A 25482-nucleotide genomic window follows, 5' to 3' on the forward strand; every position below is an offset into this window, starting at 1 on the left:
AGATCTTGACAGCTGCCTTCTCCCGCTCGTCACAAGACATCACACTTGCCTTCGCAAGTGTTCCACTTAGTAGCGCAAACAGGTCGCGCCGGAGAGATAGGTCGAGACAAACGAAAAACAGCAGCTGGATTGCCTCAAACGGACCAACGGAGTGCGACAGCGGGATCGGGTCTCAGCAGTACTGGTATCGCGGGCGGGTGAAAGCGTGCTGGGCGCCGCGACGGAGATTGTGGCAGGAAGGAGGGAAATGCGGACGTCGGGCTGAGGCTTAGGAAGGTGACGAGTATTTGTACAGTTTGTAGTAGTCGGCGGAATGTACAGTTCGGAGGCTTGGTTGGTCCGGTGAACAGTGAGGAGTTTCGGAAGCTGTTTTGAAGACCCCTCGCGGTGGGCTCCAAAATGACGTGCTTGCTTGCCAAAAGACAAACAAGGACTAAGTGTGCAAGTGCCTTCAGAGCTAACAAACTCCTCAGGAAACTCAACACCAAGAACTCAAGAACTCAAAAGAGAACTCAAACTCAGAAGGGAAAGACTGAGAGGGGAAGCACTGGGGAGGATGATGATAACTACTAGCTATGGACAGGCTTTTATAGACTAGATAAATAAGGGCTAAATGAAATAGAAACTAAAATCAAATGGAAAATGAGCAACAAAGTCAGGAAAGATAGGGAATGGAAACTAAGGTAGGAAATGGCAACTAGAAAAGGAAGTGGAAACTAAAATAGGAAATCAAACTGGGTGACAAAGTGTGACTTGTGACGAGCAGGCTCGTCATCGGTGCGCAGTTTCAGCAACACATCCAATAGATTTGCCACAGTATAGCCACCGTTAGCCACCAACTCAATAAACCCAGAAAATTCATCGGGAAACGACTGGTTGTTCGATGAGTAAACCATCTCTTTGTTGAAAGCACACCTACTTCATCTTCCCCAGGCCAACAAATGAATTTGAGTCGACCAATACCCGACATGCTCGCTGCACACCATTGGATGATAGCCTTGACCGGTTTATTCCCTGCGAACGAGCCGCAGCCCCAGTGACCAGTTATGATCTGATCATAAGGAGCCGAATTGAACGCCGCACACGCCTTCTTGAACTCGCGCTCAACGTTTCCTGGCAGCAGGTCCGGTATAATCGCTGTGGATGTGGTTGTGTCGTAAGCGTCGAAGGGCAGGGCGTCCATAAACAGCATTGTTCTCGACGACCACTTGTTCTCGCTCAAGGAGATCCCAGAGAGTCGCGCTGAACGAGAGAAACCAGTCATCTCCACAATCAACTCGCATCCTTCGACAACCAACGCTTGGTCGTCGGGCAAGCCAGAGGTAGGCATAACAAGTTTGAGTACCCAACTCGCTGGCGAACACCCGACATGCATTTCCTCTTGAGACGCCGTTCTACCGAAGCCAGGATGTTTATTAGCTGAAATGACGCATGCATTGGAGGCACCAACGTCAGCGGAGTATTGGAGGCCGACAGACTGCGGGGAGATAACTATAGCGTCGTGGCCACGGACGTCAAGTTCGACGGGACAAAAACTCCGGTTTCGGGTTGAGTCTGAGGGTGCGAAGGGGCCAGTAAGAGTGAATGTAGTGTCTCTGTCCACATCCTCTTCCATTACTGTTCTTTCGAGAAAGACGATCAATGCAGTTAGGTAAGCCTGAACCGCATACGGGTGAGGTTGGTCTCTTGAAAACCAGATGTGCAGATCCATGGAATCCAGCTCCTCGTAAGCCTTACCACCAGCACGAGGAAGCGTGCAAAGAAACTGGTGTGCAACGAGACAGGCAGTTTGTTGTCTCGTCAAGTGGATTTTTTCGACAGAGACCAGCGTTGGAGCGTGACCGCTCGGAAACAGGTTTGGCAAATTCAACGCGATATCGACAATTCGTGGCCACACGCAGTCAAAAAAACGCTCCCGTCGAGTTGACGTGACGCCAAACAAGTGCTCTTTCGCATCCCAGAACACAGATTCTGGCCCAAAGAACTCCCGCAAGAACCCCAAATCATCTGTCTCGCCACGGAGCGTGACCGCTATTGTGTCGAGGGCATCGAAAAGGTCGGTCGCATTTGCTGCTGGCGGTGCGATCCCGGGTGTATGACGGAGGACATGTAAGAAGAATATGGGGTCGTCTCCGTCATGGGGTGGGTCCTGCTGGAGGCTCGAAGAAAACGGGCAAGATCCAGAACAAGCCTGATCTACCAGACTGAGACGATCGTTCACAACGCATAAAGCTGAGTGTGGTAAAACGACTCCGCCGGGCATAACGATATAGTTCGGAGTAGACAAACGAGTTGCGTAAGGGCCGTATCGAAGTATGGCGATGTTTAGTAGAATGGCATAGGCAACGCTTTGCCTAAGGGGAGAGTGTCTGACGTCGACCAAGGTCGACCGTGACCTGCGTGACACTTCAATATCTGACAAGCCGTTGAGTCAAGTAATAGCACCAGGCTGTGGAAGCAAACTGGGTTGGAGTTATTAGCCTTTTTGCTACGCAGGCTTAAGTTATGTAAGCCGCTTAACAAGACCATCGTTTTTTGACTGGAAAAGTTACTCCCGCTCTAACACTTGAGCAAGTGATCAGTAATAGCAGCGCGCAGGGGACTTTGAAATGATCGTGGCCGCAGGGGACTATCACGGATGATAAAGGCGGTTTTTTGAAGCTTGCGTGAATCCTGGAAATATTCAAATAAATATATCTCGTGACCGTGACACTTACTTTTGGTGAATGACCACATCGTCGTCTCTGAACCCACGACCAGTTTTCTGGCAGTCCCTCGCCGTACGCTCAGTTCGGCTTGATATATTCTAGCCCGTGAACACGTCTAGGCAGGTGGACTTGCAGGCACAACCGTCGATCTGCTCTTTTTCCCGATAGACACGCTCAAGACGCGACTGCAAGCACCGCAAGGATTTGTGCAGGCTGGTGGGTTCAGAGGAATATACAAGGGTGTTGGGAGCGTCGGTGTGGGTAGCGCTCCAGGAGGTACGCCCTTGTCTGTGGACTCTTTTCGAAGTCTAATTTTTATATCCTCAGCGGCGGTTTTCTTCGCCACATACGATACCTTGAAGCAGCACTCTCCGCTGCCTGAAAGCATGGTGTCAGTAACCCATGTATGCTCCGCATCTCTCGGCGAAGTAGTTAGTCAGCCCTACCTGTGGCTGTCAGTTTGCTCATCATATAGGCTGCGTGTCTGGTCCGTGTGCCCACCGAGGTCATAAAGACACGCGCTCAAACGTCAATATATGGTCCTGGGCAATCTTCTCTCTCTGCAGCGCGACACGTGCTCGCCTCTGACGGCTTCCATGGGCTGTATCGTGGGTTTGGAACTACAATAATGCGCGAGGTGTTACTTGCATTCCATCCGTGGTCCGTTGCTCATCTTAAGCACAGATTCCATTCACATCTATCCAGTTCCCTCTCTACGAGCTTCTCAAAACCAGACTTTCCGTCTACACACGCCGGAAACCACTCTACCCACACGAAGCAGCCGTCTGTGGTAGTATCGCGGGCGGGATAGCGGCAGCGACCACTACTCCTCTGGATGTGCTCAAGACGCGGGTTATGCTTGATATGCGCGTTAGTCATCAAATTCATTTCGACGAGATCGCTTCCTGACGTTCAACAGGCTCTGGGTGCTCAATCTACTACTATGCCTTCCATTGCTACTCGATTTCGCTCCATTTACGTCAACGAGGGACCCAGTGCATTGTTTGCGGGTGTTTTGCCCAGAACAATATGGATATCAGCTGGTGGGGCTGTGTTCCTTGGTGTTTATGAATGGGCAATTGGAGGGCTGACAATAAACGTAGCAAGTCTTCCATGAACACATCTGCTTTCGTGTCTGAACGTGCTGAGATTTCGTAGAGAGAAATACCTGAATTGGTCTCGCTACACTCATTCTCCGATGTCTTCGTTCCATTCCTACACCTACTAAGTTCTAGACAAGGCATTTCGAAGCTTGAACACACCTCTGGCCGCTCCCGAATGAACTTACTCATCAGTTCTTTACATTCTTCGTCGTCCACGACGGTCACTTCCACGCCTTGTGAGCGCAAAAGATCTTCGCTGCCAAGAAAGTTGATATTTTCTCCGACCACTACGCGAGGAATCTTGTAGAGCAGAATAGCGCCAGTACACATGCTGCAAGGACTTAAAGTCGTATACTAGGAAAAATAAGACATGGTGATAAGTGCTTGCGTTACGCACCAATGTGCAGTCGCGATATACACTCGCTTTCAGCCGTCCGGCGTCTTCGAGGGCTGAGATTTCTGCATGTAATGTTGCGGAACCGCGTTGAATTCGCTGGTTGTGACCACGTCCGATAATCTGGCCACTACCATCCACGAGGATCGAGCCAATTGGAATTCCACCTTCTTGGTATCCCTGGAGGGCCTCTTGGTATGCATTGTGGATGTTGGCCATAGGATGGGAGCACCTATTGCCTGTTTTGGAAACGTTGATCTTGCTCCTTCCCCACTTGACCAGTGCAAAACGAGAAGAGCATCTGTAAGCTAATCGCTAAGCCACCTTGCAGAAAACTCATTAATCCACCCCACCAGAAGAAGGCAAATACGGCATCTGTATTCAACCTCGGGCGGACTTGGGTCAATGAGACCAAAAACGGGAGTCAGCATGGATATTGCCGAAGACATATGGTCTAGCAAAACTGCCGACTGGACTATCCACGCAGGCTAGACGCGAAGTCCCAGCCAGGGGGGGGAGGTGCGTGACGCTAGCCGAGTTTTTCTTTTTTTTTCACCAACGTTATTGACAGAGATTCGCAACATACCGACCGTGGGCCCGGCGAGAGAGGCCTTGAGCGCTATTCCGTCATCTTCTAATAAGCCGTCCCGAAGGCATACACAATTTCAGCCCAACTCATGACTACCACCCACTCCAAAAACATCTGGCAATACACAACCCTCGCTGCTTCGACTCTCAAGGAAATCGCAAATGCATGGAAAATGCCTGTGCTGGGTATCACTGCGACCTATGGCCTCACCATTGCCTCTGCCCTAGAAGTAGGTGATCAGCGCCGAGTTCCGCTGGAATCACTCATGACCCTGTAGGCGAGTAAAACACAGAAAGCGGAGATGGCATTGGTTGTCGAACGAGTCCACAACATCCTTTGCTGTATTATCCAGCTCACCAATATCGATCAAGTGGACGGGAGTCTTTCGCCCGCAATACTCTTTGACGTAGCCAAGTTTACTGAGTATGTTCTTTTTCTTCTGTCAGACAACTGAAGCTCAATTGTGCAGAATCCTCCAACGGATCGTGAGAGTATTAAACGAGCAGCAGAAGATGGGGAGAGTGAAACAGTTTTTCAAGCAAAGCGAACGGTCGGCCCAGTTGCAATCGTGTAAAGCTGAGCTCCAGCAATCTTTGGAATCATTTACTGTATGCACCTATTCCTGAGCGATCTCCCTATCTAACTAGTCACAGAGTCATTGCGCCCGTATGAACCTCGACGGTATCGCCAGAATCGAGATGGAAACGCAGGAGTACCATAACCAGCTTCTCGCGCTACTTGCGGAAAATCCGTCTTTGACCCACTCGGATACGTCTTCTTTGGTTCGTCTCTGCCTCTTGTCTTGACCATGACCTGATCCAAACATGCAGATCAACTCCACGTTAACGAGTAGCAGTTCCCTTTCACTCAGTGTTCTTCCACCTCCACCGCAGATATTCCATGGTCGTGAATCGGAACTTGAGGCCATCTTGACGACTCTAGGAGAAGATTGTGCTGCCCGAGTTGCAATTCTAGGAACTGGTGGTATGGGCAAAACGACACTTGTTACCGCTGTCCTACACCACCCTGAAGTGGCATCCCTCTTTCCTGAGGGCCAGATATACTTCGTTCCATGCCAAGCGGTCATGACGACGCAAGAGCTTCTCGCCGAGATTGCTTCCCACATTGGCATCGAGCGAACCAGCCGAATCAAACGCGTTTTGCAATGTCTCGACTACGCTAAATCATTGTTGGTGTTGGATAACTTCGAAACACCATGGGAGGCTGTCGATGAGCGCAATGGTGTCGAAAAGCTATTAGGGCAATTGGCAGACCTCAGGAACCTCTCAATCATTGTGCGTATTTTGGATTTTACCTTCTCTAAAACTGATGTTGTGAAGGTCACAATGCGTGGCGCCGAGCGACCTGGAGGCATTCAATGGACTCGCCCATTTCTACCCCCGCTATTGCCTATCTCGAACTCAGCGGCGCTCAAAACCTTCCTCGATATTGCGGATGAACCGGAGGACGATGAGTCATCAACTATTCATGACCTTTTAGAATGCACGGGGAACCTACCACTAGCCATCACCCTCATCTCAAGCGCCGCAGCCGACGAGGGATGTGCTGCAACGCTTGCTCGATGGCGTCAAACCAAAACACTTGCCCTGTCCGATGGATACGACAAACGTTCAAGTCTGGACATCTCGATTGGGTTGTCTCTCACAAGCCCGCGTATGACCGACGAAGCCCTCGAACTTCTCAGTCTGCTTGCCGCTCTTCCCGATGGCCTGGCAGATGTCGAGCTTACGCAGGCCCTGTCCGGCGTGATTCCAAATATTCTTGCCGTTAAGGCTGTTCTACTTCGGACAGCCCTGGCTTTCATGGCTGCGGATAGAAGACTAAAGCTTCTCGTGCCGGTTCGAGAGTTCGTGGCTGCAGCATATCCTCCTCCTCGTCAAATGCGGACCGCCATATGGCTCTACCTGCACAAACTGCTCGAGCTTTGGAACAACTTCGATAACTTACGGCTGTCCCCAATGATCGTGTCGCAGATCACTGCAAATATGCAAAGTCTGCGGAGCCTCACTGTGGAAGAGCTGGAGTCAAAAGAAAACACAGGAACCGAACGAGAGGCTGATGCTCTGAGAGCAGCTCTATGGATAGAAGAGTTCGTGCGAGTGTCAAATCACCCAAAAGGAGTGCCATGGACCAAGCTAATGCAGGAGCGAATCAAGTACTGGCGTCACCATCCAGTCTACATCCCATATCTCCATGCTGTGATGGGGCACGAACAATATTCTGCGGTCGAAATGGAGGCTATCATTGCAGAGGGTAACGAGTACTTTCAAGACAAGGGCGCTTTTGAACGGGGTTAGTCATTATCTCGACAAATAGCTCCAGGACTGACCTTGTTCAACAGCTCGATGGTATGCTCGTGTCGCCAATCACTACCAAGTGTACCGCAATAACTTCCGTAAAACTATTGAATTCCGCCAACTTGCTGTCGATACGATCACTTCCATACCTTATGCTACCCCACTGAGTTGGCGACATCTCACAGCTCTGTCCCACGATCTCATGATGGCAGAAGACGCTCAGAAAGCTAAAGACGCCGCCGAGCGAGCGTATCAATACGCACTCGAAATTTCGCCGATTGTGGGACCCCACAATAATACACCCGTCGCCGTAACCTTGTCTGTCCTGGGTCGCAGTGCTATGGGCTTGGGCCATTTTGCGCAAGCCTCTCGTTATTTGGAAGACTCCTTGGCTTTCTTTGAGGGCAGCGAGGTGTTTGGGATGCAGCCCCATGTCAAGGCCCAGAGCATTTTGTCCGTCTTACACAGTCTCAAGACCGAATATCTGGAAGCGCGCCTCATATTACAGGACAGCATGCCCCCGCGCGACCCCCGCCACCCGCCAACATTGTCTCGCATCTTCACGGACATGAACATTGCTCTATTGGACATTGAACTGGAAGAAGACCCGGAGGACATTGCGCGACGGGTGGAAGAAATGCGACACCATCTCAGAACAACACAAGTTGCACCTATCGGATTCGTGTTTCTGGACATGATTGTCGGCGAACTCAAATTATTCCAAGGTGACCTGGGCGACGCTCACCATCTTTTGCGGCAGTCGTTCTCCAAACTCGACGGGACATCGAACGAGTCCTCGGTGGCTTGTGCATTGCGTTTGGGTGATTGGGACTTCCGTTTGGGCTCCCTTGACTCTGCCTTCAGGTGGTCAATAATTGCCCTTGCATTTACTTTTCGAATCCAAGACAAGTTCGGCAAGATACAGGCCCTTCGATGTCTTGGCAAGGTCTTCGTGGCCAATGAAAACTATCAATCAGCACGTGTGCTGCTCGAGCTCGCGCTGGAACAGTTAACCGTTATGGATGTGCATCGCTGGCGGGCAGACTGTCTCGTCCAGCTCGCGCAGGTCCGAAAATATCAAAATGATAAAGAGGGACAGATGACCTTGCTCAGCGAGTCGATCCCATTGTTTGCGAGGTCTAGGAGAAAGGGAGATGTCGCACGAGTAGCAAAATTAGTGCAGGAAAGTCGTGGAAAGTGACAAGAGCATTGTGTTTAACATATCAGCCTTTTCGTTGGAGGAATAGTCTTGACTGAGCAGAACACCTGAGATAGTTGGAAAGGGTTGCTGAGCGTCCCGGAGAACGAGGAGTCCTTACTTCGACGCAGACGGCCACACGCGCGAAAAAATATTCACAAGAACTAGCTACTGGCGGTTAAAACAAGGCTTAAACTCTCATGACCTGGAATCCTGGCCGTGCGGTGTTCAATCTCGAGTTACTGCTGAGTACAATGATACAAGCTGTAGACGGGACCGGGAAAAATGTAAGCGATGACAATCCAGCGAAAGAAATTCAAGGAAAATACCCACATTTTTCGGCAGCGTCTCGGACGCGAGAGACACACAAGTATTCGTGCGACTGTGGAATTCCTTCGATGCAATTTGAAAATGGGGTGGGATTTCTGGAGGACTCGGGTGCCTCATTTTCGGATCCGGGTTCACCACTCATCTCCGACTAGAGATTGGTGGATAATGAAATGCCAAGAGGAGGACTTGCACTGCACTGGTAGCCAAGACAAGGTCGACGCTTTCTGTTTGATTTTGCATCGGCGCCGGCATAAACCACGGTCCACGCATCCGACTGTGCGCCGGTGTTAGGTGAATGCAATAAATAGTGCAAGATAATTCAAGCACACCGTTCGAGCTAGAGGGCTTAACCATATTCCGTCATACCACGCCGACCGCCTGTTCAGAGGCCGTATTCCCGTCGCCGTCCCCGACTACTGGCGCCCAGATCCCGATTTTTGGAGTCAAACACCGACGCGCGAGCTGGTGGAAATTCGAATCATAATTGCGACTCGATGCGGAGCGGGGAACTAGAAAGGATTAGTAACAGAACAAATGGATCTTCCAATGAAAACGCTGCGGTTTGCATAAGAACCTGGAGAAATTCGGCATGGTACTAGTAGCGGACAGTTGGATTCGATGTGATTCGTAAGGGGATGGACCGCGAGAAGACAAGAGCTCTCGTGCCAACTAGAAAGAGCGTGCGAATGACCGTGGGTTTAGGCTTGCGTTGCTTGATGAGAAGGAGACGCTTCCGCCGAGAAAGCTAACGCCGGCGGCAACCTCGAGACGGAGGTAGTCTCGAGGTCAATGCTTCTGGGGCACAGTCGCCGTCATGGGCTATAAATGCCGCTCAAGCGGTAGATATTAATTCTGAAAACGAGGCGGAGATGAGTTGGATACTAGTAACGGATAGCGCATGGTCGTTGTGTTATCTCAATCATCGTCGAATTTGGCTTCGCGCAATATTCCCAGTGTGAGAGTGCCACTCGCATGGCTGCAGCTTAAAATCGTATCGGATATACTCCGGAGCGATAGGCAAAGTGAGTGACCGCTGGTCGAACCGCATGCGAAAACACTCACCCTCCATCATCATCAGATTCATGCTTAGAACTCGGAGATAGAAAATAGAGCTAGATTGGCTGAAACGTTGTGAATTCAAGAACAAAATGAGTATAGCCCTCGATCTCGTTTCACCTCTGTACCTCTCTCGACTTGCGTAATTTTTGGGTAGAGGAGTCACCAGGTCACATCCGATTGAGTCAGCGTCACATCCAAGTCACATCACCAAGCTACTTCCTTTTACCACAATGCCACTCTCCGATGGCTTCCCAAGAGCTTACACACCGACTCTCTTGAAATGTCCCACACCCAACCTTACACATGTGTCGACTGTGCGCATTGACCCACCACGAACAATGATTGGCAGTGCCTTGCATGCCTCGAATATGGCGGCCGGAACCGAAAATAACATCCAATCCACCCTTTCACGACTCCCCCTTTTCTGAGAATTCCCACAAGTACACATTTCCCGGTTTCCGAATATGACAATGCCTCTTTTTCTGTACCTTTTGCTTTTCTCATCTCGCAAATCGGCCAGCACCGTCCCAGCGGTAGCGAATGTGTTTCTCTCAGGACTCGAGCTGAACTGCACGGTTAACTCGGGCACTCCTCTAAACCGATGCTTGGACAAGAGGTTGAGGATGTGTCTTGTTAGGGCACCAAACAGTATAAAAGCTGAGGCAACCTCGAAGCACAACCTCAGGCTGAGGCATCTCTTACCTGCACCCCCCGGTTACAAATGGCTTTCAAGACTCTCTCTAGCATCGTCCTCCTCGCTGCTTCTCTCCGCGTTGCCAATGGTTTGACTCGCGCTCCACCTTTCCCAATGTGCTGATACACTTCTAGCCGCGCTCACCAAGCGTGTCACCTGTGCAACCGGTCAGGTTACAGCCCATGCTCAGTGCTGCGCCTTGTTCCCCATCGTCGACGACCTCATCACCAATCTTTTTGACGGCGGGGAGTGCGGTGAGGAGACCCATGAGTCTCTCCGCCTGACCTTCCACGACGCCATTGGGTTCTCTCCGACTCTTGGCGGTGGAGGAGCTGACGGTAAATCTATTCTATGTTCACAACTATTGTCTAACTTTTCCAGGCTCCATTTTCACCTTTGCCGACACCGAGGTCAACTTCCCCGCGAACGCTGGTATTGACGACATCGTCGATGCTCAAACTCCCTTCATTCAGAAGTACAACGCGACCCTTACTCCCGGAGACTTGTTGGCACCACTTTCTCGTCGCAAACCAATGCTAATGTGCTTGTAGTATCCAATTGGCCGGTGCCGTAGCAGTCAGCAACTGCCCTGGAGCACCACGTCTCCAATTCCTCATGGGTCGTCCAGTGGCCAAAGCTGCCTCGCCTATCGGTCTCGTCCCTGAACCCCAAGATTCGCTTGACAAGATTATACAGCGCTTTAAGGAGGTCAACTTCTCTCCGGCTGAAATCGTAGCTTTGTTGGCTTCGTTCGTCCATCCGATATAGCGTGATCGGCGGTATTGACTCGCCTTTTAGACACACCATCGCAGCTGCTGATCTGGTTGACCCGACGGTAGGCCTCTTAGCATCTACGGTGAATAGTATACTCATACCAGACATTCGCAGATTCCTGGGTACTTGCAGTCTTCTCCTCTTTGATTGCGCTAACTCTGCTGTTCAGCACCCCATTCTCATCCACTCCGTCTATCTTTGACACTCAGTTCTTCATCGAGACCCAGCTCAAGGGCACTCTCTTCCCGGGGTATGCTGTTGATGTTATAGCTCAAGAGTTTGTCTGACTAAATACAGGACTGCCGGAAACGAAGGAGAGGTCATGTCGCCACTCAAGGGAGAGATCCGTCTCAACTCCGACTTCGAAGTAAGTCTTGTTGTTCTCCATCTAGCGCGCACTCATAGATTGTTTTTAGCTCTCGCGTGGTCAGTAGATTGGTCATATCAGTGTCGGCATGGCTAACTCTCCTCTCCAGACCCCCGCACGGCTTGCACTTTCCAGTCTTTCGCCGGTGCGTCTATTCATTCACTCAGAGACAAAGGTCTCATTATACGTACAGCCAGCCAGTCGCGCATGACATCCGCCTTCAAGGCTGCTATGGCGAAGATGGCCGTCATCGGACAGAACACCAACAAGATGATCGACTGCTCCGACGTCATCCCAGTGCCCAAGCCCCTCGTCGGAAAGCCGCATCTTCCCGCCGGAAAGACCATGAGGGATGTCCAGCCTGCTGTGAGTTGGCCCATCAGAAGCTTTCTGTCCGACTTCTGACTCGTGAATTAGTGCAACATCAGCCCCTTCCCAGTCCTCACTGCCGACCCCGGCCCAGCCACCTCCGTTGCCCCAGTGTACGTCGATCTGCTGCTCTTTCTTCTCCAATGTTGAGGCCTTCTTTCAGTCCTCCCTCGTAAATTATTGGTGGTATTTAGACGAATTTCAGGGAGATATAGTCGAATCATTATCTGTTGGTCTATAGCGAAAAAAAATACATACATCGTCAGAAGAAACAACGGAGCTTCTCAGCAGCCAGCTTGAACTGGTCAAATCTAAACGGAAACAAGTTGTCATTTGTTCAACTTGAAGTCACGGTTTGGAACGTTAAAATACAAGAGTTCAAAAGCTTAGTATTTGCCACCTTTCTGCAAGGCTCGCCCGTATTTCTTCCACTTCAATGTAAGAACTGGAGTGTAGGTTTTCTGAAGCTGGAACTCACAGATGCAGTCTTAACCCTGGCGGCAGGCTGGCAGGTGCAGCTACCTCCTCTCTGGTTTTCTCCCACCGCTCTCAGTACCTGCGGGTCCTTGGTTGCTGGTGCTCGTCTCCTGTGGATTTTCCCCCTTCTCCTTCTGATAGTGCTCCTTGCCGCCGTATCTTTCTTCCTCCCCTGGCGCATGATACGGGTTCTTCTTGCTCATTGTGCGATATTCTTCCATCCCCGTTGCCTCCTTTCCGTTTCCTTTGGTACTCGTTTGGTCTGAATTGGATTTCGAGTGTGCTGCACGTGAGTGGCGAGCGATCTGCCAGTGATGAGGACCGTCATGGCAATGTGCTAATGATCCTGGATGCAAGCTCAGGCGGACCCGGACAGAGGCCAGTCGGGAGTGGCGAAGAATGGTGGGAGGTGACATGGGCAAAGTATGCGGAAATCGGACCCCATTTGTTCTGTTAAGTATGGAGCGCCAATGCAAGGTCATCGCCGCGTCATTGATCGACGCGCTTGTGGGGTGGCCTCAGTCACGGGACCGCGATTCGGCTCACATAAGCAGAGCCCATTTTTGCAAGTGATCATCACGCACAGGCAACAACCCCGCGTTTACAGCTATGCCCCCCATCGAAGGCTCTCTTCTCTGCCCCCATGAGCGGCGAAACGACACAGACGTCGTCTGACTCTATCGCGACATTGCATCTCTGGCACGACGGCACGACGGTGAACACCAAAGAACGAGTTATGGGCCAGGTGTGTGTGAGCCGTTCCACAAATACAGCAGGAGCTTATGACATGTCGGTATAGGTCCAGGCCCCAGTGTCCACTATCCCAGCTGCCGACCAGTTCTTTGCACCTGGGGACCAAAGCAAGCCGAATGTGGTCTTTTTGAAAGAGCATTTCTTGCGCGAAGGGAGGCTGAGCGAAGAGCAAGCGTTATGGATTGTCGAGCAAGCGGCGTTCGTCTTGAAGAAAGAGCCCAACGTGTTGACTCTGGGGAGCCACGCAACAGGTACGATACTACTCTCCATCAGCTCTCCGTTCAATACTGACGACCTGAAAGTTTGTGGAGATATTCATGGTCAATTTGTGCGCTGGTTTCGACACACTTCCTTTTCATTCTGCTCATGCGCCCTCCTTAGTATGACCTTATGAAACTGTTCGAATATGGTGGCGATCCCGCTCGCACGACATACCTTTTCATGGGGGACTACGTCGATCGTGGCTATTTCAGCATCGAGGTCCGTTTCCTCATTATATACTGGTAACTTCCTAACGGGGTCCAGTCGGTGTTGTATCTCTGGGCGCTTAAGATCTGCTATCCCGATACACTATTCATGTTACGCGGCAACCACGAATGCCGACATTTGACCGACTATTTTACCTTCAAGCTCGAGTGTGAGCCACCTCATTGCTTGTCCAATTTCTCATTCACAAGCTTAAAGGCAAGCACAAGTACTCTGAGCGCCTCTATGACGCATGTACCGCCGCATTCTGTGCTCTCCCCCTCGCAGCAATTCTCGACAAGAAGTTCTTCTGTGTTCACGGGGGCTTATCGCCCGAGCTCGATACAGTCGATGATATAGACAAAGTCCGGTGGCTTCCACAAGTTCTTTTAGTTCGCCGAAACTGACTAACTCAGATTGATCGTTTCCGCGAGATTCCCACTCGGGGGCTGATGTGCGACCTGCTTTGGGCGGATCCTGCCGAAAACTTCGATACCCGGAAAACGGACGAAAACTTCCTCCACAACCACGTTCGAGGTTGCTCTTATTATTTTACGTACACACCCTGGCACTTGCTTGCCTTGACTCAACAATTTTTCTGACCCATTCGCAGTTACAATGCGGTCTCTACATTCTTGGAACGGAACAAATTGCTATGCATCATTAGAGCGCACGAGCCACAAGCTGCGGGGCAAGTCCTGTTTTGCTCCAAAGTTTGGAATAACTCTGAATAGATTCCGCCTTTACCGCAAAATTCCCCGTTCCAAGTTTCCATCTGTGATAACCGTGTTCTCGGCACCAAATTACCTTGACTTTCATAACAACAAAGGCGCAATATTCAAGTATGTGTATTAGATGGTCTTTTGCCTATTGACCCTTACGCTTGGGACAGATATGAGAACAATGGAGTCAATCTTCTCCAATTCAGCTGCAGTCCACATCCGTTTTGGCTGCCCAACTTCATGGATGTGTTTACGTGGAGCCTGCCCTTCGTCGGAGAGAAGAGTATGTGAAGTTTTTCACTGTTATCCTGCTGAGAACATGCTGCAGTTACCGACATGCTAGTGGCCGTGCTGAACACCTGCACTCAGGAAGAACTACTCGAAGAGGACAACCAAGCATCTTCACACTCACCGACGACGCCAACAGATGTCCAGCGACGAAACGTTATTCGTAACAAGATTCGGGCCGTCGGTAGGATGGCACGGGTGTTTTCGCTACTTCGGTGAGTTCTATTCGTTCCAGTGCTAAGCCTATCAATAAATCTTGTCGACAGCGAAGAAGCAGAGAAGGTTTCCGAGCTCAAAAGTATCACGGGCTCGAGCCGTCTTCCGTCAGGAACCCTCGCTGGCCTTGGGCTGCCGCTTGACCAAGGCTTCGGGCAGAGTGAAGCGGGTTTGACCTTCGAGGAAGCGTGCGTAGACTTGTTTTTTCGCCTCCTTTACTCTTTGACATGTCCTCCGTACAAACAGCCGCAAGGTCGACATCGAGAACGAGCGTATGCCGCCGGAACTGGTGGATGTCAAGTCTGCCGAGGGGAGGAGGGTCTTGATGAGCAAGATCACTTCTTCTGACAGTATGGCTGTGGATCGGACGGGCTCCAGTCTGCGGACGAGCTTGGGCACGACCACGACTAGTCCAAGTACACGACGACGGGGACTTGAGGAAACACTGGGGAGGATCCAGGAAGTTTGGGAGCAGGCGGAGCCGCAGAGATGGACTGATTAGGTGTTTGGTGAATGAATCAAGTCCGTGGGCCCGGATATCTGTAAAGTATGTGATCAATACATGTAGGAACATCCCACTGTTTTAAGTGCTTGCTGAATGGAATTTGAGCCCCATCAACGACCTTGCTTACGTTATCAACTTCTTTCAGGCGACTTACCTTGTGGTTTCTGATTGCTTTCGAGTTTCGTGAATGACGCAGATGATGGAGGCCAACTTACAGGCACGAGCAGGTACAAGAACAGAACTGCCATCCGCCAGTCTCCTTTGCTCCGAATAGGACCTAGCCATCGCTGTTCCGACTGGTGCTGTCAACAAAATATGTGTCTGAATCGAGATTGGCCTTCTTATCTTCCACTCAACCTTCTTCTGCTACTTATCGAATGCCAGGCTCCGTCCAGACACGCGTCATTTTATGGTGGGCAGCTGAAAATGATTCAATTCTGAAGAAAGTCACTACTAGTATTGTTTTTCGATGGCCAGTATATCCCACTTCTCTCTAGTTCTTGCGTGATTGGAAGGCCTGATGGAAACTAGAGAACTGAGTAACGATTTACTGATTCGCGCCACCAACGCGATTTAACTTCGCCCCTGAGTCCAGACCGCCCATTAATTTCGGGAGATGATCGAAGGTTGATCGATGACATCATCCATCACTCCATCTCTTCTCGCAAGGCACCCCACTCCACTCTCTTCTTCCTTTCGTTCTCCGTCGTCGTTTGGGGCGTTGGGACCAAGATGATTCGGTTCGACAACATGCCGCCGGAAGTAATGCAGGCGATGTGCACGCCGATGCACGAGATTCTGCCCCGCGCTGCGCTCCCCACCGCCTCCTCATCATCTCACCCGTCTTCTGCTTCGCCATACGCGCCATACTCTCACTCCCAACAGCAACAACCTCCCATGTCCGGAGCTCTTTATCTGGGTGGCTTGACTGCCATGAATGACCCTTCACTCCTTCGCCAACATAACATCCGCCACTTTGTTCAGGTTATCGAGGCCGCCTGGGCCCCGCCATGCCGCGCAGACGACACGTCTTATGGAATAGACATCAGAGACAAAGAAAATGTTGATTTGCGTCCCTATCTTGAAGGCGCGTGTCAGTACATCGAGCGCAGTCTCCGGACCGGCAGTAGCGTCTTGATCCACTGCCAGCAGGTATGTTGCAGCTTTATCCTTCTTTTCAGATCGCTAAATAGCAAACTTTCAAGGGTATATCGCGGAGTAGTGCCATCGTCATCGCGTTTCTCATACGAAACCATGGGATGACCTACGATTCTGCATTGGCCTACGTCAAGCGCAAGCGGGCCTGTGTGAAGCCCAATCCGGGCTTTGCGAGGGCGTTAATGGAGTGGGAAGCTGCTTGGAGATCCTCCAACAGGCCGGGGATGCAACGCAGGTTCACATCGTGAGCCACCTTGATCAGCTCCAAATCTCCTTCCCCTTCCGCCCTCCTCGCATATCTGTCATCATTCAACACTGTTACACCGCATCCAACTATTCCCTTGGGCCCCTCCATTCCATTCATTACACGTCAAAACCTTCACTTCACGGGCAGCCGCTGAGCCGTCAGACGTCCAACACGGGACAAAAATCCACTTACAACCAAGGCGCGCTTACTCTTTTGCTCGTCGATAATGCGACGTGTCGAGCCGCGCCAAACAGGTGTTTCAAAGACTCCGCACCCTCGTCGACCGATATCTCGGCCGCCGCAAACACTTCTCCTGCCTCGTGCCAGTGCTTCCCCTCGCTCACCGCCGGATCTCGGGACGGACAGTCGTGCTGATTTTCTCCGTCCTTCCCCGGCGCTCACTTCGATAAGATAACGCTGACGACCCGGTATAGAATATCTACTCCTGATCGCGTACATTGTCACTACTATCATCAATCTCTCTCTCTTTTTCTTGGGTTTTTTGGGTATTATTTGTTGGCACTACTAGTACCTCAGGCTATCGATTAAGTCTCATTTTCTCTACCTCTCTTGCTGTTATCTATGTATATTCAGAGCAAACCTCAACTGGAAGTACTTCAAGTAACCACAACGAGGAAATATTTGCCGAGAGACGGGTCACGACGGTCACACTTTTACTTTGGTTCCGGTTCTTCAAAATCCATGTTCCTGTTCTGAACATCCTCACCAGCTACGACAAGACCTTAGGCAACTCGTGTACGCTCCTTTTATGACTGGGGCAGTCGTTTCACCACACTCAAACCATGTTAAGGTGCAAGTTTTGAATCCGTTTTAAGTTTTTAGCCAAAAAAACCTCAAGTATCAATTGGGGCGATTCAGTGATTCCTTCGTCTCCCGAGAATCGCACTGTAGGCAGCAAATGCGACCGACCTTTCGATGCCCCCGACGCAATAACGCCGGCGTCGACGGTTGTCTGGCAAGGTTGGATGCTTTGGATTTCTCGCGGCGGGAGTCTGCGTTTTGGGATGCGGCGAAAGGGACTTGTTGGGTGGCAATGCTTACGAGGAGCTAGATTCCGTGTGGACATATGACTTGCAAGGTGTGCAAGCCTACCTACCTGCATTCAAGTTGGTCGTCTTTCTCAAATGAGCAGCAATGCCAGGAGGATGATCTCAGGCTCGACGGAGGACCCACATTCACTCTTGCCGGCCCCTTCTCGCCCTCAAGTCGACACTGCAGTTTTACTTAACCTTCGTAGCCACTCGGTTGTTCGCCAGCTTGGGTCCGGCGACCTGCTTCCAGGAAACGTCGAGCGCGAGTTTGAGAAGGCATTTTCACGGTTCGAGCAAGTCAACGCAATCATCGAATGGTCTGCCGCCAGCATAGCGCGTATCGACCAACGCAAGTTGTCTATTGATCTTGGAAGACGAAGAAATGGCCAATGTCTATTCAAGAAGGTGGTCCACTGGCACTTGCGGAGCCGCGAGTCGTTTCTTGATGAATATTCGGCGTTTGTCGATGTGGTAGTCAATGGTGGCTGTACGGGGACAAGCTTGCTGCTGAAATGGCGCACTAACGGTGTCCAGAACGGGCAGGAAGCGCTCTTCCGAGAGGTTTTGTGCAACTTAGGTCATAAAGGGACACGACTCAGCTAAGTAGCCCCTGAGACATCTCCGCCCAGCACTTCTTTCCTCCGTTCGCAGCCATTCACAACACAGATTTTCCCTAGAACGCTCTGCCACTGCCAGTGCTTTTTTGAATTATCCGAATGGCCTTTCCGGCGGTGCTAGATGGTCCAGTCCACTGCAACCAAACTGCGGTTTAACCCTTAACTCCGAAAAGCAAGTCAGCAGGAAAATGTCATCTATTCTTGGCCTGCGGCAAAGCAGCACCAGGGATATTGGCGAAATAATCCTTTTAAAAGAACACGGCCCTTCCGCCCATTCCCCTTCACGTTCACCCCCATTTTTTAATATTCCCCCAGTTTGTCTTATTCACGTCGCGGTCATGAGTGGGTCCCGTGCATTGCACTTCGTTTTCGCTTACACGTCCTGCAGCTATTTCATCGACTCTTGTGATCCGTCAAATCGAACGGCCACCGCACTTGACCGTCGCCGAGTTCGCATACGGATACATTCCGTCAGAGTCCATTGCGATCATCTTCATCGCATTATTTGGAGTCAGCACAGGTCCGTTTCCATCTCGTCCCGCTTGATCTGGCTGACCTTTACTTCCTTCTAGCTCTTCACACCGCCCAAGCTGTCTACTTCCGCCTGTGGTGGCTGCTACCCACGGCCGTCCTCTGCGGCATCGGCGAGATTATTGGGTGGGGTGCCCGCCTTTGGAGTGCAACATCACCAAATGCGACCGAGCCATTTAGGATGCAGTCTGTCGCACCCACACGCCCTGTGAATTCGTGTCTCAAACTTTCCAGGATATCGGCAACAATCATCGCTCCGACTCCATTGCTGGCCGCGAGTTTCATAATATTCTCGCAAGTCATCGTGCAGCTGGGACCTGCCTATTCTTTGATCCCCCCTCGCTGGTGTGCGCTGCATTGGTTTTTTTCTCCTCCGAAGTCCCACTCACGAGTGATCAGATGCCTGGGTTTTCGTCCCGTGCGACGCCGTCGCTCTCGTTGTTCAAGGTGTCGGAGGTGGCATTGCTGCTGCAGCGCAGGACCGCGTCGCTGCTCAACGCGGCGCAAACATCATGCTCGGCGGTATTGGCTTCCAGTTTGGTAACGTTTTCTTTGCATTCTTCAAACCGAGCTGACTTGCATCAGCCGTCATCGTCCTTTTCAGCCTTCTTGCAGCCGACTTCGTCGTGCGGTACCTGTGCAACGCGCCATGGCGGTCTACAGCTCTCCCGGGTGGCATCTCTAATAGCCCGACGCGGGGCCCGCTTACCCGCCGTCTGGCCGCCGTCCTCGCCGCCCTCGGATTTTCGACCACTGTCCTGTTTATCCGCTCGGTCTACCGCATGATCGAGCTCGCCGGCGGCTGGCACGGCCGCGTCATCCGCACCGAGCTCTACTTCAACGTCCTCGACGGCGCCATGATCGTGCTCGCCATATTCACGTGGAATTTCGTCCATCCCGGCTGGTTCTTATCGGGGTCGCTTGCCGCCGGGGGAGACGGGCGCCGGTCGAATGAGCATAAGGGACTGGTCATGGCGATGCGCTCGGACACCAAGGCGGACGACGCGGACTGCGAGAGCCACTGGCATCACTAGGATATCCGTTGTGTTCTGATACCACGAACTGTGTAGTATTAGTTATTAGTACCTAGCGCCAGAAGACATGCAACTGGAAATATTGTTCATGTCAGAAAATTGCTGAGGTCGGCAAGGACTAGATGTGATATGAAACAATGGGATTCGGCTTCGGGCCTCAGGCTTTGGGCGTTCAAGGGCTCCCGGTTGCAATTGTTACTTGAAAGTACTGACTGCTATTAATAATTATATTATGGTTGAGGGATAATATATTATAATCATAACATATTCAGAGTCTCAACACAATCATTCATTTGTAGTATAGTATAATCATATTCAGATGAAAAATATCATTATGTTATGAATATATTCAACTATCTAATATGCTTATTTCCATAGAAATTTGACTTAGTTGCCACTGGAAAATTTGCTCTAAGACTGTAAGGGTCACCCTTACAGTCCAGTGAAGGCAAGCAAGAAGCACCGTGAAAAGATATCGTAAAGATGATGCAATTCGAAGACTGGGGTACAAGACAAAATCTACTCTACTTATATACACTACTACCATGTGTTTACCATGTCTAATATGAGAGGCAATGACATCATACTTTAGCCATACGTTTACGTGCTGTTTGTCTCATGTCCAACTTCACGCTGTCAATCAACATCAGCATCGACATCTGATGATCCAATCACCATCTTATCATCCATCTTATCTCCTCCTTGTCTTATCTTATCAACCAGGGCCAAAATAAACGGTTTAAAGGGCGAAGAAAAAGGTTTCTTGAACCCAGGGTTTGACACATCCTCTGATTTGGTGTTGTTTGTGACACCTACACTATGTTCAGCAGAGAGATTCCAAAGTGATTACTGTTGAAACTGAGTTCTACTATAGTACTTAATAGTAATGTATTGCTTTCTGAAATCACTATATAATAGACTAGACAGGGCTGGGGCTACGCCCCAGCTTTGAATGTTACTTAAATTAAGTGAATTTCTAATCTAAAAAAAGACCCACTAATTACAGAATAGCACATAGGTGCAAAATAACCCTCCTAGTCTACTATTATCATTGCAACCCAAGTTAATAAACTTCATTATATACTTAGTTATTGTTTGGTGAGAGTAGTTCCTACACTTAAGTTTCAGCATAGTAAATAGCCCGAGATATAATGTTTTACAGTGCTGGTGCAAGATATCATGTACAGCTTTGTATCCCAATTAGGATTGGTCACATTTTACAGCTTTTGTTCCCAATTTGGGGCTTTAACAGCAGTGACCCCAAAAAAGGAAATATGGAGCAAATGAATTACTGAGGTCAGTGCCAAACATGTGCATACATTCACACAACATCTGGTTAATATAAGAGTAATTACATATAACATTGATTCAAAGTATGTGACTGTATGTTTGAATCAGACTATATTTGCATCAGGAAAACCCAAATTTACTGGCTGGAGCTAGAAGAACTGGGATACTGGGTGAACTGGAGCCAGTGGGCTCCAGAATGGCAAATGTTGCCAGCTTGGTGCCAGTAAGTCTCACCTGGATATATAATATAGAATTACATAGTTATCGCAGTGTTACTCTAATCACTATACTCCAACTATATCTTGGAAGTTTGAACACCACAATAGATTGTATAGACACCAGATTGTAACTTTAGGGCCGGGTCTATGTCAAACTTAGGCCTATTGCGGTTGTAATCACTTGGCAAAACTGTCATTCCATCAGGTGAAACAGCAGATTTGATACAGATTTGCCATCAGGCAACAACAAATTTTCTGTTACTATTGTCACGGATAAGACCCGGCCCGTCCGCTCCGGCGCTGGTGTCGGGCCATTGGGGGCCCGTAACACGCAGCACGTGACGACGGGGAACATGCGCCCCAGTAGGAGGAACGCACACGTGGGAAGCACGTGACCGAGAACGACGCGTTAGGCCGTCGCCGAGCCCAACTTCGACACCAGGGGACTGGGGAGGAGTGCTAGGAGGTCAGGAGTAGCGCCTGGCCCGCAAGGGATGTGCGATCGTCCCCTCTGCGGCCAGGAACGGGAGCGAGGAGGAGGAGGAGAGGCCAGGGTGTCCGATCACCCCCTTTGCGGGCCCGCGTATATAATGCGCGATAGTGTACCTTGTACTCTATCGCTTAGATCGTCTGAAGAACTACCTTACTCCGTGCGAGGAGACGCTATCGACTCATCGGGCCCGACACGACCCGATTCGAACCATCAACCACCGACTACGACAAGGGACCGAGTTCACGGGCCCTTTCGGTTTCGATCTACACCGCCCGCCGTACTTGCGGGCCCGACTATCCGTCTGTTCTGTTCCGGGCGCGCGTTCTTAGGAGAAGCCCTTGCACGGCCCGACCCGCAGTCTGACAACTATGCTGCTGACGTCACAGTCACCTCACCTTTTCTTTCCTCCCCCACTATCCAGCCCTCAAGCCACCCAGAACAGCAGCCTCCAGTGCGTCTCTCTATACTGCATCCCCTCCACACTAGGGTGCTGTGAGTAACTGTGGTTTCGAAACGGTTTTGAAACCGGTTTCGAAACACGTGTTAGTTTTGAATGCCGTGGCCGGCCGACCCGGTTTCGAAACCGACACGTGATTCTCCGGCAAGCCCGGGCCCGGCTGTCAGGGCTTGATGCCCTCCCAATATCACCTGCACTTACTGGCGGAAGGCCGGGCAGATGGGTGTTCACGGCAGTGGGGCTCCACTGCTGCTCCAGTTGGGCTTGGCGCATAGTGTGCCTCGGGATTGTGATACCCGGCGCTGTCCCGAGCCGCCGACTGTCAGCGGACCCCCCCGGCCGGCCGGTTTCGAAACTGTTTCGAAACGGGGGGTGTTTCGAAACCGGTTTCGAAACCGGTGTGAGTAATGTTTTTTGCATTACTCACAGCACCCTACTTCCACACCGGTATCCTGCCCAAGTGGGACCCGGCCATATTCGTCCTACATCCCCGCACCCACCAACCCAGCAAGTTGGCTGACAGCAACGGCAGCGAGTTCCACTCTCTCTCCGTCTTGGTAGACACACATGGCCAGCCCTCTGTGTTGAGTATTGACTTGTCAAATAGACTTGTGTACTCCAGCTATTAGGCTAATTGTTGTAAACACTAAGGGTTCAGCTATTCTGAACAAATTCTGAACCCTTTATATACTACAAGGAAGTATCTAGAATATTCTACAAATATCTACGATGTATCTGTAATACTTTACTAATACACTTCGGGCTCACATAATCAACACTCTGGCATTACGCTCTACTAATACCTGGGCCCGTGGCATATGTACCGTCAAACCCATTGTGACCGGGACCATTTTTGGGTGGTTAGCAGACCAGCATTCAATCTGCGCTGAGGTTTGTGGTCCATTTTAGCATCTATTGTTTGTTGATCTGGCATTCAGCTCCTGCGCAATGGGTACCCAGCTCCCTGTGCCCTGTCCTCGCATCAGGGGTGGATGGGCATGCACAGTTGTTGGCTGCGCGGGCTTACTAGTAGTAGACTGATACTGGGGCGGGTAGCTTATAGTTTAGCATTGTAACTGTTATATCCGTGCCGACTCCGGCATCCGTCTCCGATATCCGTCTCCGGTATTTGGTTTTTACGCAATGAAGATTTACTGAGCGTTTCCAATTACCCCGACTTATGATCTATGCAATCATCTATGCCTTGTTCCTCATATGCAACTCCTCTTCTACTTTACTTGACTTTGTTCTAATCTTGTTACTTACTTTGTTATACCTTATTCCGTTTCCGTTACTTCTCACACTATAAATACCTTGATGTATTATCACATACTTCAGTTTGTAAATTAACGTTGTGTCACGGTTCGGGTCGGGCCGTCCGGGCCATAAGGCCGCACGGGCCCGTATACCGCCGTCCTCCTGGACGTCCCCTCATTCTTCCAACCCCTTCCGTTCACCCCTACGGCCCTACGCAGCGCCCATCCGATCCGCCCTGGGACCTGGCGCCCATCCGATCCATCCCTAATACCGTAGCATATAAAAGTCGTACTTACAAGATGTAGTCGCTAGGCTAATATCGTCTATTCTCCGGGCGAATACCCATCTCTCGTGCTCCTCAGACCCCTTCAAGTCGGACCCCCCGACGCCCGATACGGCCCGAGCCCGACGTTGACAGAATATTAGCCTCCCCCACGAACGCAAGAAGCGCGACAAATGTCTACCGAGCACGACAGTACGATGGGCACCCCCGCAAGCCAGGAGGACGAACGTGCCCGATTTATGGCCCTGGGCCATAACGAACAACAGGAGTTCCTGTTCGCCCATCTGTCCGAACGAGTCAGGAGATGGAGCAACTCAAGGCGGAAAACACCGCCCTGACGAATCGACAAGTGGTCCTCGAGGCCGAGCTGTCCCGAGTAAAGGGGAATACGCAGCTGTACAGCAGGGAGTCATGCAGAGCTACGATCTGCTCTGCCAAGCCAGAGAGGACTTGGCTCATCGGCCCCACAGGGGAAATACACGAGTAACCGTCTCTCCCCTAAGGAGTTCACGGGCGACGCCAGCGAAGTAGACGCCTTCCTGGCCGATTGTTGGTTGGCCTTGAAGCCAACCCGAATGTTTACAACGACGAGGTGCAAAAGATTTTCACGCACTCTCCTATATCAAAGGCGGGAACGCGATCACGTGGAAGGAAAACGTCTCCCAAGCCATGAAGCTCCGTGACCGCCGCAGCCTATACTACGCACGAAGGCTTCGAGAAAGCCTTCATCGCGGCCTTCCGCGGGGAAGCTCACGCCCGAAATCGCGCAGCAGAAGATGGAAACCTTCGTCCAGACCAAAGACATGGACGCGACTAGTTATTTCACGGTCCTCGACTCTCTCAACAAAGTCGCACTACGACGACATTAACCTTATTGCGTCGCCAAGAACTGTATGCTCCGGGGCGTTACGAACGCGGTCTACCGAAAGGACATGCTCCCTGACACCTACGAGGCCTGGAAGGCAGAGGCCATCAAGCAAGACGGCGCACTCCGCTGCTACCGCATTTTCGACGAAAGCCACAAGGTTAACCACCCTCGGGCCAAAACGCCCCTGACGGGCGCCCGCCCCCGCCAAGAGTGGGCTCAGCAACCGCAACCCGTTCAACGGGTGGGCCCGAAACGCAGCGATCAGCGCCACTGGACCGACCGTGGCCGCACCCCGAGGAACTCAGGAAACGGGGCAACCACGGTCGCCGGACCCTCGACGGGGCCCGCACCTATGGAGATCGACCGGGCCCAGGCCCCCGCTACGGCCCGCAGCACTCGCTGCTACAACTGCGGCCAGGAAGGACACATCAGTCGGATGTGCCCGAACCGGGCCGCATTGGCAAACCAGATCCGGGCTATCTTCTCCGAGTTTGTCAAAGATAATGCGGATAAAGCAGATTTTGGCGATCGTTGTGAGTGAAGCCTACGCCCTCGCCGACGTATACCACAAGTGTCTCTAGTTACAACCCGCATAATCGATATTCCGTGTTGCCAATCCAGAGATACGTGGGACCAGACGTAGAAACC

At 51.1% G+C, this 25482-nt stretch overlaps 9 protein-coding genes across 9 annotated transcripts; 7 read left to right on the plus strand and 2 right to left on the minus strand.

Moving 5' to 3' along the window:
* Positions 1 to 716: 716 nt before the first annotated feature.
* MIND_00585700 (uncharacterized protein) lies at positions 717 to 2480 on the minus strand (the record flags this gene model as incomplete). Its single annotated transcript, XM_037362615.1, has 2 exons — positions 920 to 2480; positions 717 to 872 (listed from the first exon to the last, which is right to left on the minus strand). Exons 1-2 carry the CDS (start codon positions 2261 to 2263, stop codon positions 717 to 719), a joined length of 1500 nt encoding a protein of 499 aa, XP_037220536.1. The 5' UTR covers positions 2264 to 2480.
* A 246-nt stretch (positions 2481 to 2726) lies between these two features.
* On the plus strand, positions 2727 to 3825 carry MIND_00585800 (uncharacterized protein; the record flags this gene model as incomplete). Its single annotated transcript, XM_037362616.1, has 6 exons — positions 2727 to 2780; positions 2828 to 2984; positions 3036 to 3139; positions 3184 to 3345; positions 3393 to 3578; positions 3628 to 3825. The coding sequence occupies 6 exons, from the start codon at positions 2727 to 2729 to the stop codon at positions 3823 to 3825; spliced, it is 861 nt and encodes a 286-aa protein (XP_037220537.1).
* Positions 3826 to 3896: 71 nt separating this feature from the next.
* MIND_00585900 (Cytosine deaminase) lies at positions 3897 to 4436 on the minus strand (the record flags this gene model as incomplete). Its single annotated transcript, XM_037362617.1, has 3 exons — positions 4209 to 4436; positions 3971 to 4165; positions 3897 to 3923 (listed from the first exon to the last, which is right to left on the minus strand). Exons 1-3 carry the CDS (start codon positions 4422 to 4424, stop codon positions 3897 to 3899), a joined length of 438 nt encoding a protein of 145 aa, XP_037220538.1. The 5' UTR covers positions 4425 to 4436.
* A 174-nt stretch (positions 4437 to 4610) lies between these two features.
* Positions 4611 to 8313, plus strand: MIND_00586000 (NB-ARC domain-containing protein; the record flags this gene model as incomplete). Its single annotated transcript, XM_037362618.1, has 11 exons — positions 4611 to 4628; positions 4693 to 4724; positions 4777 to 4796; positions 4848 to 5023; positions 5072 to 5217; positions 5264 to 5402; positions 5448 to 5576; positions 5625 to 6089; positions 6135 to 7107; positions 7157 to 7279; positions 7325 to 8313. 11 exons carry the CDS (start codon positions 4611 to 4613, stop codon positions 8311 to 8313), a joined length of 3210 nt encoding a protein of 1069 aa, XP_037220539.1.
* A 2107-nt stretch (positions 8314 to 10420) lies between these two features.
* MIND_00586100 (Peroxidase) lies at positions 10421 to 12079 on the plus strand (the record flags this gene model as incomplete). Its single annotated transcript, XM_037362619.1, has 13 exons — positions 10421 to 10481; positions 10528 to 10731; positions 10775 to 10898; positions 10945 to 11142; positions 11192 to 11228; positions 11282 to 11289; positions 11337 to 11417; positions 11465 to 11534; positions 11584 to 11593; positions 11644 to 11679; positions 11728 to 11900; positions 11952 to 12016; positions 12067 to 12079. The coding sequence occupies 13 exons, from the start codon at positions 10421 to 10423 to the stop codon at positions 12077 to 12079; spliced, it is 1080 nt and encodes a 359-aa protein (XP_037220540.1).
* Positions 12080 to 13023: 944 nt separating this feature from the next.
* On the plus strand, positions 13024 to 15326 carry MIND_00586200 (Serine/threonine-protein phosphatase; the record flags this gene model as incomplete). Its single annotated transcript, XM_037362620.1, has 12 exons — positions 13024 to 13125; positions 13180 to 13384; positions 13436 to 13461; positions 13515 to 13613; positions 13659 to 13770; positions 13818 to 13963; positions 14015 to 14135; positions 14212 to 14440; positions 14491 to 14603; positions 14649 to 14823; positions 14875 to 15012; positions 15071 to 15326. 12 exons carry the CDS (start codon positions 13024 to 13026, stop codon positions 15324 to 15326), a joined length of 1722 nt encoding a protein of 573 aa, XP_037220541.1.
* Positions 15327 to 16061: 735 nt separating this feature from the next.
* Positions 16062 to 16735, plus strand: MIND_00586300 (uncharacterized protein; the record flags this gene model as incomplete). Its single annotated transcript, XM_037362621.1, has 2 exons — positions 16062 to 16481; positions 16535 to 16735. The coding sequence occupies 2 exons, from the start codon at positions 16062 to 16064 to the stop codon at positions 16733 to 16735; spliced, it is 621 nt and encodes a 206-aa protein (XP_037220542.1).
* Positions 16736 to 17879: 1144 nt separating this feature from the next.
* MIND_00586400 (uncharacterized protein) lies at positions 17880 to 18389 on the plus strand (the record flags this gene model as incomplete). The annotated part of the gene is made up of 1 exon (XM_037362622.1): positions 17880 to 18389. One exon carries the CDS (start codon positions 17880 to 17882, stop codon positions 18387 to 18389), a length of 510 nt encoding a protein of 169 aa, XP_037220543.1.
* Positions 18390 to 18480: 91 nt separating this feature from the next.
* MIND_00586500 (uncharacterized protein) lies at positions 18481 to 19968 on the plus strand (the record flags this gene model as incomplete). Its single annotated transcript, XM_037362623.1, has 6 exons — positions 18481 to 18745; positions 18792 to 18923; positions 18976 to 19120; positions 19169 to 19281; positions 19334 to 19474; positions 19520 to 19968. Exons 1-6 carry the CDS (start codon positions 18592 to 18594, stop codon positions 19966 to 19968), a joined length of 1134 nt encoding a protein of 377 aa, XP_037220544.1. The 5' UTR covers positions 18481 to 18591.
* Between the last annotated feature and the right edge of the window lie 5514 nt (positions 19969 to 25482).

The sequence above is a fragment of the Mycena indigotica genome, assembly GCF_014461135.1.
Source record: "Mycena indigotica strain 171206Taipei chromosome Unknown Mind.scaff0005, whole genome shotgun sequence".
In the NCBI taxonomy this organism is placed as follows: Eukaryota; Fungi; Basidiomycota; class Agaricomycetes; order Agaricales; family Mycenaceae; genus Mycena; species Mycena indigotica.